The sequence below is a fragment of the Protomyctophum bolini genome (assembly GCF_963924005.1).
Source record: "Protomyctophum bolini genome assembly, chromosome: 12".
NCBI classification, from domain to species: domain Eukaryota; kingdom Metazoa; phylum Chordata; class Actinopteri; order Myctophiformes; family Myctophidae; genus Protomyctophum; species Protomyctophum bolini.
In genome coordinates this window covers 43,346,530-43,362,105 of record NC_137873.1, presented here as the reverse complement: position 1 = coordinate 43,362,105, position 15,576 = coordinate 43,346,530, and the positions used below count along the sequence as shown (strand labels likewise).

The window sequence follows — 15,576 nt, the reverse complement described above, 5'->3', positions numbered from 1 at the left end:
GTGTCAAATGCTGTTCACAGAAAACGAGTGACTGACTGACTTCTCATTTTCCTCCACAAGCCTCCAGATTCCACACCTTCACATAGGATGTCCATCAGAATCATTTTATTTGTCATTTTCCTATGTACTTGCATACAAAAGAACATGATGATTGATTAGCAAAAAATAAAGACAACTGAATTTGTTTCATGTTGTGGGTTTTCAGATGAACCCGTGCATAAAAATACACACAAAATGCAGACACGTAATGACACGCAACTAATGAGAGCACCTGAAGATTCAAAGGGGTTTATTTTTCACTCATTCATACGAGTGCATACACACACAATAATAAAGAGGTGGAATATTTGATCAGAAACGGCACATTTTTGTACAATATTTGTCCACTCCAGCAGCTTTGTCCCTGCACTGAAAATAATAACACAGTACATTATAATATGATAGAAGTACAGGATAGAAAGGCTTGCATGTACAGTAACACTTACTGAAGCGATATCCTCAACCCGAAATTGCAAAAAAGATTGAATTGAAATCCAGAAGAGAGCATGACAGAGGAAAGCTTTGACTGTAAAGTTCCACGAGGACACTGTGTGAAGGGAGGCCAATGGAATCCCTTTCATGACAAATTATGGAAAACATCAGTCAATGCAGTGATACATCTTATTTCATGCCAACTTGCCAAGAATAATTTTAGTTAGGGCTTCTGGCACTTCATTTGGCTTGAAGGACGACTTCACCCATTCTCAACCTATCTTCATATAACCCATTCTGACCGGGCACCCATTTTGGTGTTGGCATCATGTTATGCTTTAGCTATTGAAAAATAGCAGATCTACAAGCTCATAGCGCGCCACCGAGTGGCGCGCTACGAGCTTGTAGGTCTGCTATTTTTAGAAAAATCGAAGAACGACTGACATTTTTAGAATCTGATCTCGGCTCAGAATGGGTTCATCAGACCAGTGTGTGTCCAGTGGAAACCTCGTATGAATCTGATCTCAGGTCAGAATGGGATAATGTTCATGATAAAACGGTACCATTATGTTTCCACTCGTCTGAGTGAGGGCTGTGGGACCAGTGTTGTTTTTGGCAGCACATTTAGATTTTTAGTTTTAGTCATTAGTCTCTTGAAAAGTTTTCATTTAGTTTTAGTCACATTTTAGCACGCTGGAATCGTTGGCTACGATTCATTTGTCCACAAAAAAAACAAAACAATTCTTCTACATTCTTTAACCCATTCTGACCTGAGATCAGATTCATACGAGGTTTCCACCGGACACACACTGGTCTGATTAACCCATTCTGACCTGAGATCAGATTCTAAAAATGTCAGTCGTTCTTCGATTTTTCAAAAAATAGCAGACCTACAAGCTCGTATCGCGCCACTCTGTGGCGCGATACGAGCTTGTAGATCTGATATTTTTCAATAGGTAAAGCATAACATGATGCTAACACCAAAATGGGTGCCCGGTCAGAATGGGTTAAGTAGATTTCTTGAAAATGTATTTTGAGATACGTTTCCTTTACTTGTCTTGAGTATATGTCCATTTTTCACGTGGCTTGACCATATATGGATGTGTGATGTCACGAGGCGTGACCATACTGTATATGGAGGTGTGATGTCACGAGGCGTGACCATATATGGATGTGTGATGTCACAAGGCGTGACCATATATGTGGATGTGTGATGTCACGAGGCGTGACCATATATGGATGTGTGATGTCACAAGGCGTGACCATATACGGATGTGTGATGTCAAGAGACGTGACCAATATATGGAGGCGTGGGTGACTAACTAACTGAGAGGACGGGAGACAGTCTGCATAATGACTGAGTACCTTCAACTTTGCACGCAAGTGACGCACGCACACACGCACATCCCACACAAAGTGACACACACCATTTTAAAGTGGGTGGACAGTGTTCTGCAGAAAAGATAAAAGACCATGATGCACCACGAAGGTCCTTCATCCTGGAGGTGATTCACAGAGAACAACAGAGAGCAGTGTATGTATTGTACAGTACTGTAATGTACAGAATGAACATAGAAATGGACCACTTACATCCTCCATTCCAGTGGTTTTCAATCCTTTTCATATCAAGGGGCTATTATTTACTCGGCATCTGAGCCACGGACCACCAATTTACGAGATTGTAATTGGCCCCCGGCCTGGGCCGCATCTAAAAATAAGTTGTTCCAGGAACCCCTCAGAACTAAGCAAAGAGTTGAGTTAAAAAACGTTCACTGTGAAACAATATACATTCAAAAGATTTGCGCCACATTCACGATTTTTCAAAAATAGCACATCTACAAGCTCGTAACGCGGCACTCGGTGCCGTGCTATGAGCTTGTAGATCTGCTATTTTTCAATAGCTAAACGTAATGCTTAAAACACCAAAAGGGGTTCCCGCCCAGAATTGGTTAAATTAACACTGATATGGTATTTCACTGTGCACAGTGATCCAAAGTGCGTATATCAAACCAGGTAACCTTCCTAATCCGACGTAAACGCAAAACACATTTTCCCCGAAACTTTATAACATGAAGTAACAGAGTCACGATGTTGAAATGGTACCGTATATTATGACTTCATATCATGTCCCCGGGTTTCCAGTAATGATATGTGTGTTAGTTATTAGTAACCTGGTGTACTGCACATGGGATCGGTCGGTCACATGGTCGGTCACATGGTCAGATCATGTGTGCATTCTGTGAGTCTCCGTTGAGGAAAATGACCGTGGCGCCGCTGTGCAGGTCGCCTATGTCCCCCGGGTAACCCTGTGGAAGAGGAGAGGACGTGAAGGTTACAGTCGTTGTATAAAAACCCATTCAAACGTACATAATAGCGTGACATTGTTCAATAATTTGAGAGAGGCATGGCACAGGCAGACGGATAGTACCGTATATATAGTACTGTATATATATACTTACAGTGAGCCTCGCTTTCAGCTCCTCTGTCTGTCTTAGCCGTCGCTCTTTTTCTGGATATGGACAGGAATAACAGCTTTATTATAATGTAGACAATTTAGGGCATTTAGCAGACGCTCTTAATCCAGAGCGATTTACATTAAGCAATAATAATAATAATAATAAACTTTATTTGTATAGCACCTTTCATACATAAATGTAGCTCAAAGTGCTTCACAGGGCAATAACAAAAGCATGGCAATACATCACATATATAAAAAGTAGTTATCATGAATCATGTATAAACTAAGAACGTTTAACAGTGGAGTATCTATGTCAACTATACTATACATGTGTACTATGAAGTGCTATGACTACATAAAATGCAATTCTAGTGCTGTCTACGTAAAACAAGCTATACGTCTGTTTAAAATACTATCCAAGTCTACATAAAGTGCTATCCGAGGGGCTAGGCTGCCTTGGTAAAGGCCACAGCTAATTGCAAGATAATAGATACAGTAGCTCCTACACATATGTTATTGTCATGTCATTTTATTGCTATATCATTTTATTGTCATGTCATTTTATTGCTATATCATTTTATTGCCATGTCATTTTATTGCTATATCATTTTATTGTCATCATTTTATTGTCATATCATTTTATTGTTACGGTATATCATTTAATTGTCATTATTTTATTGTGATATCCCTCTGGACCGGGGAATACAGTATATTAGACGTTATAGATACAGTCAGTGGCGGGTGGGAACTTAAGTACTGTACTTTTTTTGTACAATTTCTCACGTGGCGTGACCATATACGGATGTGTGATGTCACGAGGCGTGACCAATATATGGAGGCGTGGGTGACTAACTAACCTGGAGGACGGGAGGGAGACGGTCTGCATAATGAGTACCTTCAACTTTGAGGCCTCCTATATTCAGCCATTAGTGTAGATTTCCGTCTGACACAAACATTACATTACATTTCCTCCATTTTGCAGATTTTGGACATTTGGAGAATTTACATCATACAGTATGTGGACGAGCAAATCGGCTATTTTTGACCTCCACAAATTTATGTCATAATGATGTACGATCATAAGAGCGCCCCTCACTTCACAGGGGTGTGATTTTTGGTACTTTAACCCATTTTGGTGTTGGCATTATGTTATGCTTTAGCTATTGAAAAATAGCAGATCTACAAGCTCATAGCTTGTAGGTCTGCTATTTTTGACTGACATAGAAACATAGCTTAAGTACATTTTGAATTGATACCAATACTTTTGTGCATTTTGAATTCCGTACATTTACTTGTAACAATATTGACACTTTTGTGTAAAGATTTTTGTGTAAAGAGTACACCCCCCCCCCCCCCCCCCACCACCATCACGACACCACCACTGTACATACAGTTAAATGATAGAGAGGTGAGAAGCTGCCTTACTGTGCTGATTCCACATCCTCCTCGCCAACACGGCCATGCCCATGAGAAGCATCAGAGAAACACAGATCACCGCCGTCTCCAAGGCTCGTCTGGGAAGAAGCACAGAACAGAACCATTCAGAGTCAAAACAGACCTTGTAACCTCCAGGGAGCGCTATCTTGAAATAAACAGCAGGGACAAGAATATCCCGTCAACACTTCATTTACTAAATGTCCTATGTTTGACCTAGCTAGATAAACATTATGTCAATGAAAGCAAAGCAAACAGTGGAGGTGACAAGAGTGGAGAGCGTGTAGGGTAAGTAAAAAAGAAAAACACCTGTTTTGAAATTTCTTGGAGAGAGAAATGCTGGTGATAAAAATCATACAGAATACTACAGTATACAGTATTACAGGTATTGTACGGTAAAGTACAGTATCCTGCATTTTATATTGCAACTGATTCCTAGTCAGCCCCTACTGTTGGAACAGAACGCCTGGTATCCAACCTTCACATCTCTCTCACCCTGTTGTGTTCCCTGCCCGCACTCAGGACAACACACTGGTGATGACCTACAACCTCCCTACCTGTGTGTGTCCTAGAAAGGTCATTCCAAGGCTCTCCCAAGCTGTAGAATCAAAGTCAAAGCGGACTGACCTCATGCTTCCTTCTATGCATGAGGAGTCCAAGCTGCTTCTTTTCACCTGACAGGGGGGGGGAGTTTTTCCCCCGGGTTGGAGGTATAGCGCATGGAAGGAACACGTTATTCCGACCAGTTCCTTTCACCTCCATCAGGTGCCCCGGCTGGCCAGGGGGGGGTAGTTTTAGAGACCAGGATTACTGCATGTTTTTTGTGAGGGTACCTACCCTATAGGGGGACACGGGGAGAACATGTGAGGGTACCTACACTATAGGGGGACACGGGGAGAACATGTGAGGGTACCTACCCTATAGGGGACACGGGGAGAACATGTGAGGGTACCTACCCTATAGGGGGACACGGGGAGAACATGTGAGGGTACCTACCCTAGGGGACACGGGGAGAACATGTGAGGGTACCTACCCTATAGGGGGACACGGGGAGAACATGTGAGGGTACCTACCCTATAGGGGGACACGGGGAGAACATGTGAGGGTACCTACCCTAGGGGACACGGGGAGAACATGTGAGGGTAACTACCCTATAGGGGGACACGGGGAGAACATGTGAGGGTACCTACCCTAGGGGACACGGGGAGAACATGTGAGGGTACCTACCCTATAGGGGGACACAGGGAGAACATGTGAGGGTACCTACCCTAGGGGACACGAGGAGAACATGTGAGGGTACCTACCCTAGGGGACACGGGGAGAACATGTGAGGGTATCTACCCTAGGGGACACGGGGAGAACATGCAAACTCCACACAGAAAGGCCCTTTTGCCAACCCCGCCTCTCAGGTATGGGCACTGATGACGACGAGGTCTTTGTTATTTTGATTTGTTATGTTACGTGCACTTCAACGTCCTCTTTTCACTCTAATGAAGTGATTCAGGAGTCCCCAGTTGGTGTTGGCTAGAGTAGACTCTCGCACTCTCGCATCGCAATTAATATTGCCCTGTGGACTTCATACAATATTATATAATATATATTATAATCTACTCTGATCTCGCACTTAATCCATTCAGACCAGAGTTAAAAACATTCACTTTGAAAGAATATATATTCAAAGATTTGCGACACATTTTTTACGATTTTTCAAAAATAGCAGACCTACAAGTTCATAGCGCGGCACTCGGTGCCCTGCGCTATGAGCTTGTAGATCTGCTATTTTTCAATAGCTAAAGTATAACATAATTCTTGAAACACCAAAAGGGGTTAACCCATTCTGGGTATAATATAGCGGATCTACAAGCTCATAGCGCGCCACCGAGTGGCGCACTATACGAGCTTGTTAGGTCTGCAATTTCTTTAAATTCGTGAAAATGTGGCACAAATCTTTGAATATATATTCTTTCAGAAGACTTTTATTTTTATTTCGACCTCAGGCCTAAATGGGTTAACCCATTCTGAACGGGAACCCATTTTGGTGTTGGCGTCATGTCGTGCTTTAGCTATTGAAAAATAGCAGATCTACAAGCTCATAGCGCGCCACCGAGTGGCGCGCTACGAGCTTGTAGGTCTGCTATTTTTGAAAAATCGAAGAACGACTGACATTTTTAGAATCTGATCTCAGGTCAGAATGGGTTAATCAGACCAGTGTGTCCCCCAGTGGAAACCTCGTATGAATCTGATCTCAGGTCAGAATGAGTTAATTTGCACCTGCAATGTGTGGGAATAAACTGTGTATAATAACATTTCCTCTCAGTCTCAGCTCAACATTGTTGTTGCAGTGTTACGGCTGTTACCTCTGCGTGTCCCCCGGGTCCATGGTGATGTTCTTGGGCTGCAGAGGAAGGTAGACGGCGGTGGAAGACGCCGGAGGTTGTTGTGACGACGATGGCATCACCGTAGACACAGCAGCTGGAGCTATAAAGACATTATACAGAACTCTCAGTCAGGACTCAGTATAATGTGGGGACACACACAATTTAATCCATTTAAGTCTGACGTCGAAATTAAAAAAAAAACGTCCTGACAGTTTTCTGAAAAACCTCATGTTTCTGTATCAGTGGTTGTTCAATATTTCATGTCAAGGACCCCCAAAAATAAATGTAATTGGCCGCCGACCCCCCCCCCCCCATCTGAAAATATGTTGTTCCAGGGACCCCCCCACCCCAGAAGCAAAGCTTTGAGTTAAAAACGTTCACTCTGAAAGAGTATATATTCAAAGATCTGTGCCACATTTTCACGATGTTTCAAAAATAGCAGAACTACAAGCTCTTAGCTCTTAGCTACAAGCTCTATGAGCTTGTAGATCTGCTATTTTTCAATAGCTAAATTATAACACAATGTTTAAAACATGCACCAAAACGGGTTCCCGCCCAAAATGGGTTAGAACACAGGGTGGTTGGGTTCCGTTTTGTTACAGACAGGTTTCCAAAACTTTTCCTGGATATTTAACCCAATTTCCAGGCATTCAGTGCAAAATAATGAGTCTCGACTTTACTCCTATATATAGCAAAAAAATAAAGCATAGAATAGAGAATGGTATGATTCCATTCCAAATATCGTGCCAGATCTTTGCTACACCACCTATCCTATAGCCGATAGGATTAGGATCGCGCTGCAGCACGTTGTGTGAGTTTGTAGATCTGTTCTTTGTTTCCACGTCCGGTAGGTACTATAGGTAGGGTACAACAATAGGCTGCAATGACGCAAGCCGTTTGGGCAGAAAACTCTTCATGAATCTTCATAAATTCTATTCTAGGGTCCCGTGATGAATTCCAAACCTTTTCCAGAACTGGTCAAAGTCAAATTGTCCTTGAACAAGACACCAAATGAATAAGAACACAGGGGGGGTGTACTTATTCATCGCAAGTGGCGATGAATGAGATCATCAAAGGCAGTGGGTCACGCAGATGTTTTATAGCTTTGCAAAAAGTCTATTCTTTGACATGTCATTTGTTATAATTTTTACAGCCTTTTCTTATAACCTTCTTTATGACCTTAAAGCCATAGTTAGAAATATCTACAACTGTAACAATCACCACAGATATGGATTAGGGTCCAAAAGCACATCAGAATATTTAGATTTTGGGCCATCAATTTATTATTAACAGTTGCTTTGTTCCACATACTGTATAGGTCAGGATATACCTTTCATTATCTTATGTAAAGTAACAAAACTCCACAATTTGGTCACAATCTGAATTGAACAATAAGGGCTGTATTTTGCGTGTCTTAAGTACCAGGTCGTATTACTTAACTTAAGACCTGGAGGCGTGATCAATGCCATTTGGCCAAAGAGCATTGACCACGCCTCCAGGTCTTAAGTAAGTAGCCTTGCCGAGCCATGAGGCCCATAGGGGGCAGGAGCCTATCTCCTGTTTCTGTAGCCATGAGGCCCATAGGGGCAGGAGCCTATCTCCTGTTTCTGTAGCCATGAGGCCCATAGGGGCAGGAGCCTATCTCCTGTTTCTGTAGCCATGAGGCCCATAGGGGGCAGGAGCCTATCTCCTGTTTCTGTAGCCATGAGGCCCATAGGGGCAGGAGCCTATCTCCTGTTTCTGTAGCGTGAGGCAGCTTGATGAACAAGTACACCCCCTGGACATGACGCTAGTATGTCACAGGGACTTACCCCCAATCCAACCCTTGATGCTGAGTGTCAAGCAGGGAGGCATTGAGTCCCATTTTTACAGTCTTTGGTATGACCCGGCCGGGGATCGAACCCCAACCTCCCAGTCTCAGGGCGGACACTCTAACCACAAGGCCACTGAGCTGGTATACCCTCCAGGTCTTAAGTTGAGTAATAAGACCTGGTACTTAAGACACGCAACGTATTCCAAGAATTGGTATACGAAATATATATACCGGCATCAAATAAACAGTTCTCAGAACTAGGATTTACGAGTCGTTGGTGAACCTACTGGTGGTGACGGGTGGCGGCGTGGTGGCGGGTCGCGGTGTGACCTGCAGGTGCACGGCCTTCTGGCGCTGTCCCGCGGCGCAGAAGTACCAGCCCGTGTCTCTCATCCTCAGGTCCGCGATGGTGACGGTGAAGGACCCCCGCGCCCCGTCGTCCACCAGAGCCACCGAGGCGTCCCTGTAGTTGCCCGCGGAGTCCGTCACCAGACAGGAGCTCCAGTCTCCACTGCGGCACCACTTCTTCTCAGCCTGTCTGTTTAGTGTTACGGTAAAGAATGAACGAAACATTGATTATTATTATTATTATTACACAGTAAAAGATTAGTCCATTTTGGGGGCAGGAATTAACCCTTTTTGGTGTTTCGTTTTGTTTTGTTATACTTTTAGCTATTGAAAAATAGCAGATCTATAAAGCTCGTAGCGCGGCACCGAGTGCTGCGCTACGAGCTTGTAGGTCTGCTAAAAAAAATTTTAATCGTGAAAATGTGGTGTTAATCTTTGAATAAATATTTTTTCAGAGCAAACGTTTTAAACTCAAATCTTTGCTTCTGGGGGGGGGGGGTCCCTGGAACAACATATTTTAAGATGGGGGTCGGCGACCAAATGCATATCATTTTTGGGGTCCTTGACATGAAATATTGAGAACCACTGATATAGAAACATGAGGTTTTTCAGAAAATGTTGAAGACATTTTCTTTCAATTCCGTCCTCATGGATTAAAGGATTGCAGTAGCCATGGTAATAATACAAGAGGAGCATTTATAGGTGCATGTAAGGGTTATAATAACAATACACTTTACGTCCTCTTTCAGAGGCACAGTTACAAGGGGCTTCGCAGCACACTGCCAGGGAAATAAAAATAGATATCCTCTGAGAACAGTCAATTGTAACTAGAAAGGAAAGGCAATAACCACACACAGTACGATCCAAAGCACAGCCTCTTGTGGATTATTTCTTCGATTTGTTACTCAGTAGGAGTTTACAAATGGAACCAAATGGACTCTTATGGGTCCATTTGGTTCCATTTGAACACTCAAATTATAACACAAAGGGCCTTTCTGTGTGGAGTTTGCATGTTCTCCCCGTGTCCCCTAGGGTAGGTACCCTCACAAAAACATGCAGTAATCCTGGTCTCTAAAACTACCTCCCCCTGGCCAGCCGGGGCGCCTGATGGAGGGGAAAGGAACTGGTTGGAATAACGTGTTCCTTCCGGCACACGCTACGTCCGGCCGGTGAAACTCTCCCCTGTCAGGTGATAAAAAGCAGCTTGGACTCCTCATGCATAGAAGGAAGCATGAGGTCAGTCTGCTGCCCCCCCCCCCCCCCAGGTTGGCAGAGGAAGTGTAGCGCCCATGGGATTACATTAGGTAATTGACACTGGGGGAAAAAATGGGTTACAAAATCATGGGATTCAATTTTTTCTTTTTTTTCTCTATTATGAATCAAGTGGCTATAGCAACAAGATGTAATACCTGTATCTTTCACTGTAGTGACATTCAACAGTGACACTGTCCCCTTCCACTCCACTGACTTGGCTGTTGACCACCGTCACGTCTGTGGAACACAAGCACGCACGGGAGACCTGCTCAGTAAACATGTCTGTGATAAATCTAGCACATTTGCACACTAAAAACACACTAAAGAGAAACGTTACAGCTTATAGTCCCATCTGGGCTTGACAGGTATAGAGAGTACGCACATGCATGATTTTCCCATCAGGACACGCCCCCCTCATCTAGACTGAGAAAATCACTCAACCGTCCTGCGTACCCGTTTCTAAATGTCACATAATGCAGGAGGCAGCAAAATGTTGTGTTGTTGAAAACAAGCACTTCCAAACTATGACACTTAGAAAAATAATCAAATGCAGGGCATTTCTCGACAGAAAGTTAGCTCATAACGTTTCTATGGTGGATTTTTATGAAAGAAAAACTCTTGCAGATAGAAAGAGGATAATTCAAGCTTTTCGTACAGCTGCAACGTTGGTGAGTTTAACATTGTCTAATGCAATCAGACAGGACTTTTCTGTGTGGATGAATGGGCTGTCTTAAGGCCAGAAAGTAGTTTTTTGCCACTCAGTGGGCGTTCCCGCATAACTTCCAGGTACCATGATGTCAGGCACATACCCTCTATCCATCCGTCAACTCAAAAATAAAAGCACAAACTTTCACAAACTTTTTGTGAAAGTATAGTGTATGTGCAAGTGCAGCAACTTAGGTCAAAACTAACTCAAAGGAGTATAAAGAACAAGCATTGTTTCCTAGGCAGGAGAGAGAGGGGAAGAATGGCCTTCATGACCAGCCTGCTTAAATACTCCTGAGCCAGATTGGAGTCAGGTGTGCCTCCTCATCTAAGCCACACCCCTATGCAGGCTGGTCTCCTCCTCCTGCACATGAACAGAGAGCAGTCTTAATACCAGACACAAACAGGATGGGTCATCACAATACCTATGCTTTAGGAGCACTGCATGGCTACAGACATCAGATCACCTGACGATCATCGCAGTGTAGAAATAACTAGAAATGCAGCATCATAGTTATTGTACATTCGCCAACCAGGTTAATGTTTACAGGTTATTGTTTACATTACACGTATTGATATTACATTATATGTACATGTACACACAGTGTGTGTGTGTGTGTGTGTGTGTGTGTGTGTGTGTGTGTGTAAAGATGAATCATTGTGTGTATTTCCTGCACTATCTGCATCGAGCGACCTCGGTACATCAAAATGGATTTATTGGAGATTCTGACTTTCAATTTTGTTTGTATTGTATTGTTCCACTGTGTGTGTGTGTGTGTGTGTGTGTGTGTGTGTGTGTGTGTGTGCGAGCGTGCGTGTGTGTGTGTGTGTGTGTGTGTGTGTGTCTGTGTGTGTGTGTGTGTGTGTGTGTGTGTGTGTGTCTGTGTGACTGTGTGACTGTGTGTGTGTGTGTGTGTGTGTGTGTGTGTGTGTGTGTGACACTGTGTGTGTCTGTGTGTGCGTGTGTGTGTGTGCGTGACTGTGTGTGTGTGTGTGTGTGTGTGTGTGTGTGTGTGTGTGTGTGTGTGTGTGTGTGTGTGTGTGTGTGTGTGTGTGTGTGTGTGTGTGTGTGTGTGTGTGTGTGTGTGTGTGCGCGAGCGTGTGTGTGTGTCTGTGTGTGTGTGTGTGAGAGAGAGAGAGAGAGAGAGAGAGAGGGGGGGGGGGGGGGGTGGAGGGGACTAAATGCAAATTATTCCTATATTGACATGTAAGATTCCAATCCAGACCGTGAATATTATAATTCACCAAGAGACTCTTTTTGGAGTACAGACGAATGACGGGGAGCTTCATCACATGGTGGGACAATTACCTGAAGCTCAATCTCAACCGAACGAAGGAGCTTGTGGTGTACTTTTAACTGTCTGTCAGAGGAACAGGAGGCCCCTTGTTCTCATGCAGTGAGAGGACGTGAAGAGGGTTGGATTCATACAATCAAAACTCGATTGATTTTGTTTCGTTAAGCTTTGCTTTATACGATATTAAATAGACTGAGGAATGGGAATTTCATGGAAGGTCATGGCTGTCAGTCAGGGCAATGACATGCCCCGAGGCCCAAGTCTGCCCCAGTTTTTAGACACCAGTGTCTTTTGTTGGGATTCTGAGTTCTTAACTCCCTGGCTCCCCATCTTCAAATTAGTCCAGTGACTCTGATTAGTCCAGGCCAGAGCGGAGCATGCCGCTGGCTGGCGCCTGAATTCCCCCCACGGGATTAATAAAAGGTTTATCTAAGTAATCTCGGCAACAAAAGTTCTGAAACTTAACTTTGGTCCATTACTTCTCCATTTTACCGACACCAAATGGCATTGTATTTTATATAATTTTAATCGTTGATTAGTCACCTTTACAACGAGGTATAGCGTGTAAGGACCGGGCGTTCGTGGAATGAGCAACACAGCTAAACGTGTGGGCAGCGCCTCCAAAACAAGTGGTTGGTAATTCATCCTTTTGGAGTTGCTTAGTGGATTGGATAATTGTACACTCCCACAGTAATAAAAGGGGGGAAAAGCCCATATTGGCCATTTTTATACTCTATTAATTTTACACTCAGTGTTATGGAATTCAGTAGCGCCTGGAAGATTCCATACACAGCCACAACAGCTTGAAAACCTCCTCTTCAAGCTGCTCACCATCCTAGCCACGTTTTGCTGTGGGGTGGCATCATGGGCCATGGCATCCCATCCGATTCCTCAACCACGTTTTGTTGCAAAGTCATCCAACGTGGGTTCTGTTGGTCACGTCTAGCACGTACAGCACGCCCGAGCTGATCCCACAAGTGTGAAATTGGGTTGAGGTAAACTATGGACTCGCATCACAGCAGGCCTGTGAGTCCTTTTTTTCTTCTCTTTTTTTTTTAATCCATTATTTACCCAGGGTAGTAGCTGATTTTCAGCAACGCCCTGCAGGGGGAGAGTATTTATGAATCTAAATTAAATCCAAACTGATTACGTTTATCGTTTTCTCAGAGGTATTTAGTGATAGTAATTTATCTATGTCGTCGTTATTTGTGCATTTAATCATTAATACCTTTCCCTTATCTCAGCCCTGGACAATATCAGTGGTTGGCGTTTACATTTGCCTTTGATTTTCACTTTGTTTCGTGTATATGAATGAATATCAATTGTAAAATAATCGATGAACTGTTTCTGTGAGGTGCATTGCCCTTTGACCGCGGAAATCTATTCAGTTCAGAAGAATATGATAGAAATGTGTTAATGTCTTAAATGTAATGTCAATAATGTGACAATAAGGCAATCTAATAAAAAATAAAAGCATTTATGACCATATCAGGAGGACCACCTTAAATGTTAAATGGTGCATTCATATAGTGCTTAATTATCCAAAGCGCTTTACAGAGATCGTGCATTACGTCATTATTCACCCATTCACACACGGATGGACGGAGGACACCATGCGAGGCACCAACCTAACCTGCACATCGGGAGCAATTAGGGGTTCTTGCTCAAGGACACTTCGACACCAACTCTGGGGCGGGAGTCCGCGGGATCGAACCGGGAACCTCATGTTTCCCCATCCGGGTTCTCTAGCGGCCACTCTACCCGTCATGAGCCATTCCCGCACCTTGCATGTTAAGGCTCATACGGTGAGGTGACCACCGAACTACAACATGACGTCACTGAGCCGCGGTGAAGAGCAAACCACCGCCACCACTCCAGCCCTTCTCTCTGTTTTTACTCACCACCGCTCAACGTTATTTAACTTATTTCAGCTCCGGAGCGGTGGTCAGCTCACCACCGGAGCGGCGGTGGTCAGCTCACCACCGGAGCGGCGGTGGTCAGCTCACCACCGGAGCGGTGGTGGTCAGCTCACCACCGGAGCGGCGGTCACCTCACCACCGGAGCGGCGGTGGTCACCTCACCACCGGAGCGGCGGTGGTCACCTCACCACCGGAGCGGTGGTCACCTCACCACCGGAGCGGTGGTCACCTCACCACCGGAGCGGCGGCGGTCACCTCACCACCCAAAAATCCAGACTATGAATGGGCCTTTTTACTCACCATGAAGGACGTTGATGTGGACGGAGGCGGTGACGTCGGCGGTCCACATGTTCCCCACCTCCACGCCGCACCAGTACCAGCCGCCGTCCGCCTCCTTCAGGTCCTTCATGGTGACCGTGAACACCTGCTGCACGGGGTCGTCAAAGATGTCCACCTCCCCGCCGGCCCCGCCGGCCGAGGCCGACCGAGGCTCGTCCGTCCGCGCGAGGCTGGAGCAGAAGTTGATGGTTCTCCCTCGGCACCAGTACTTGACGTGGCCGGCATACTGAGGGTCGTAATGACACGGGACCGAGGCAGAGCCGCCCTCCAGGACCGTGAGCTCCTCTATTGTGGTCACTCTACATAGAGAGGCTGCAGATTGTGGAAAAAGTGGGTTATTATTATTATTAAAAGCATTTTGAATCAGTGGTTATAAGTTTGTCCTCGTGTGTTCTTGAGATCAGATCACCTCATCATCAAACCACCACCAATTGTGTTGTTTGTTAAAAAAAGTAAAAATCAATACAAATATATCTGTAGAGAATAGAGATCGCATTTTTGTAGCAGTTATAAGTAGTAGTAGTTATATAACTGTGTGTGTGAGTGTGTGTGTGTGTGTGTGTGTGTGTGCGTGCATATTCCCACAAACCGTAGTCTCAAGAACCGCTTTTCTTCCACAGTTCTGGTTTCGTTTTCTATGAATGAATACTTATAGCCATTTTCACTTCCTCCAAAACTTGAAAATTCCCAAAGTTGGAACATGCCATATAACGCAATTCTGATTTGGGGTCTACGACAGTTCAAAAGCACAGTTGAAAGTGGTCTTTGTAGCTATACGTAATACGAGACAAAAGTTACATAAAAGTCTGCCTGAACTTTGCTCACAAAACAAACAAAACAACATGCAGTGTTGTGGAAAACCCTGGATAACGAAAAGTAACAAAGCAGCAGATTTTCTTTTCTCACAAGATTTCCTACCTTTCCCTCTCCTTAAGAAGCGTCTGAACATGATCTGCGACTAATCACCAGTGAACGGATGAGCGGTATTACCTGGAATGTAGGCGAGCAGTCCAACGGTGAGCAGGAGAAGCTGCTGCATGTTGTTTAACTCCTAATCAGTTTGACGTTTGACGAGTGAAGAGCTCTCCAAAAGCCCCCCCCCCCCATTCCGCAATCCTGACTTCCTGTTGGTCACATGACCACATGTGGAATCCAGATGTTT

The 15,576-nt window shown here is 44.4% G+C and overlaps 1 protein-coding gene across 2 annotated transcripts; it reads right to left on the bottom strand.

Moving 5' to 3' along the window:
- Positions 1-272: 272 nt before the first annotated feature.
- On the bottom strand, positions 273-15,512 carry pigr (polymeric immunoglobulin receptor). Of its 2 annotated transcripts, none has more exons than XM_080777380.1 (8): positions 15,405-15,512; positions 14,376-14,726; positions 10,312-10,393; positions 8,842-9,092; positions 6,721-6,841; positions 4,355-4,443; positions 2,931-2,980; positions 273-2,777 (listed from the first exon to the last, which is right to left on the bottom strand). In XM_080777380.1, the coding sequence occupies exons 1-8, from the start codon at positions 15,451-15,453 to the stop codon at positions 2,691-2,693; spliced, it is 1,080 nt and encodes a 359-aa protein (XP_080633506.1). In that variant the 5' UTR covers positions 15,454-15,512; the 3' UTR covers positions 273-2,690. The 2 variants fall into 2 exon arrangements, with proteins under 2 accessions (XP_080633506.1, XP_080633507.1); XM_080777381.1 differs by having other exon boundaries at positions 6,721-6,835.
- Between the last annotated feature and the right edge of the window lie 64 nt (positions 15,513-15,576).

Excerpts from the sequence above, each read along its gene's own strand:
- pigr (XM_080777380.1), bottom strand. The coding sequence starts at position 15,453 with ATGCAGCAGCTTCTCCTGCTCACCGTTGGACTGCTCGCCTACATTCCA. Across the intron at positions 6,842-8,841 it reads GCCGCCACCCGTCACCACCA|CTCCAGCTGCTGTGTCTACG; the intron begins GTAGGTTCACCA and ends ATGTCTTTATAG. Across the intron at positions 2,778-2,930 it reads AGCTGAAAGCGAGGCTCACT|GGTTACCCGGGGGACATAGG; the intron begins GTAAGTATATAT and ends CCTCTTCCACAG.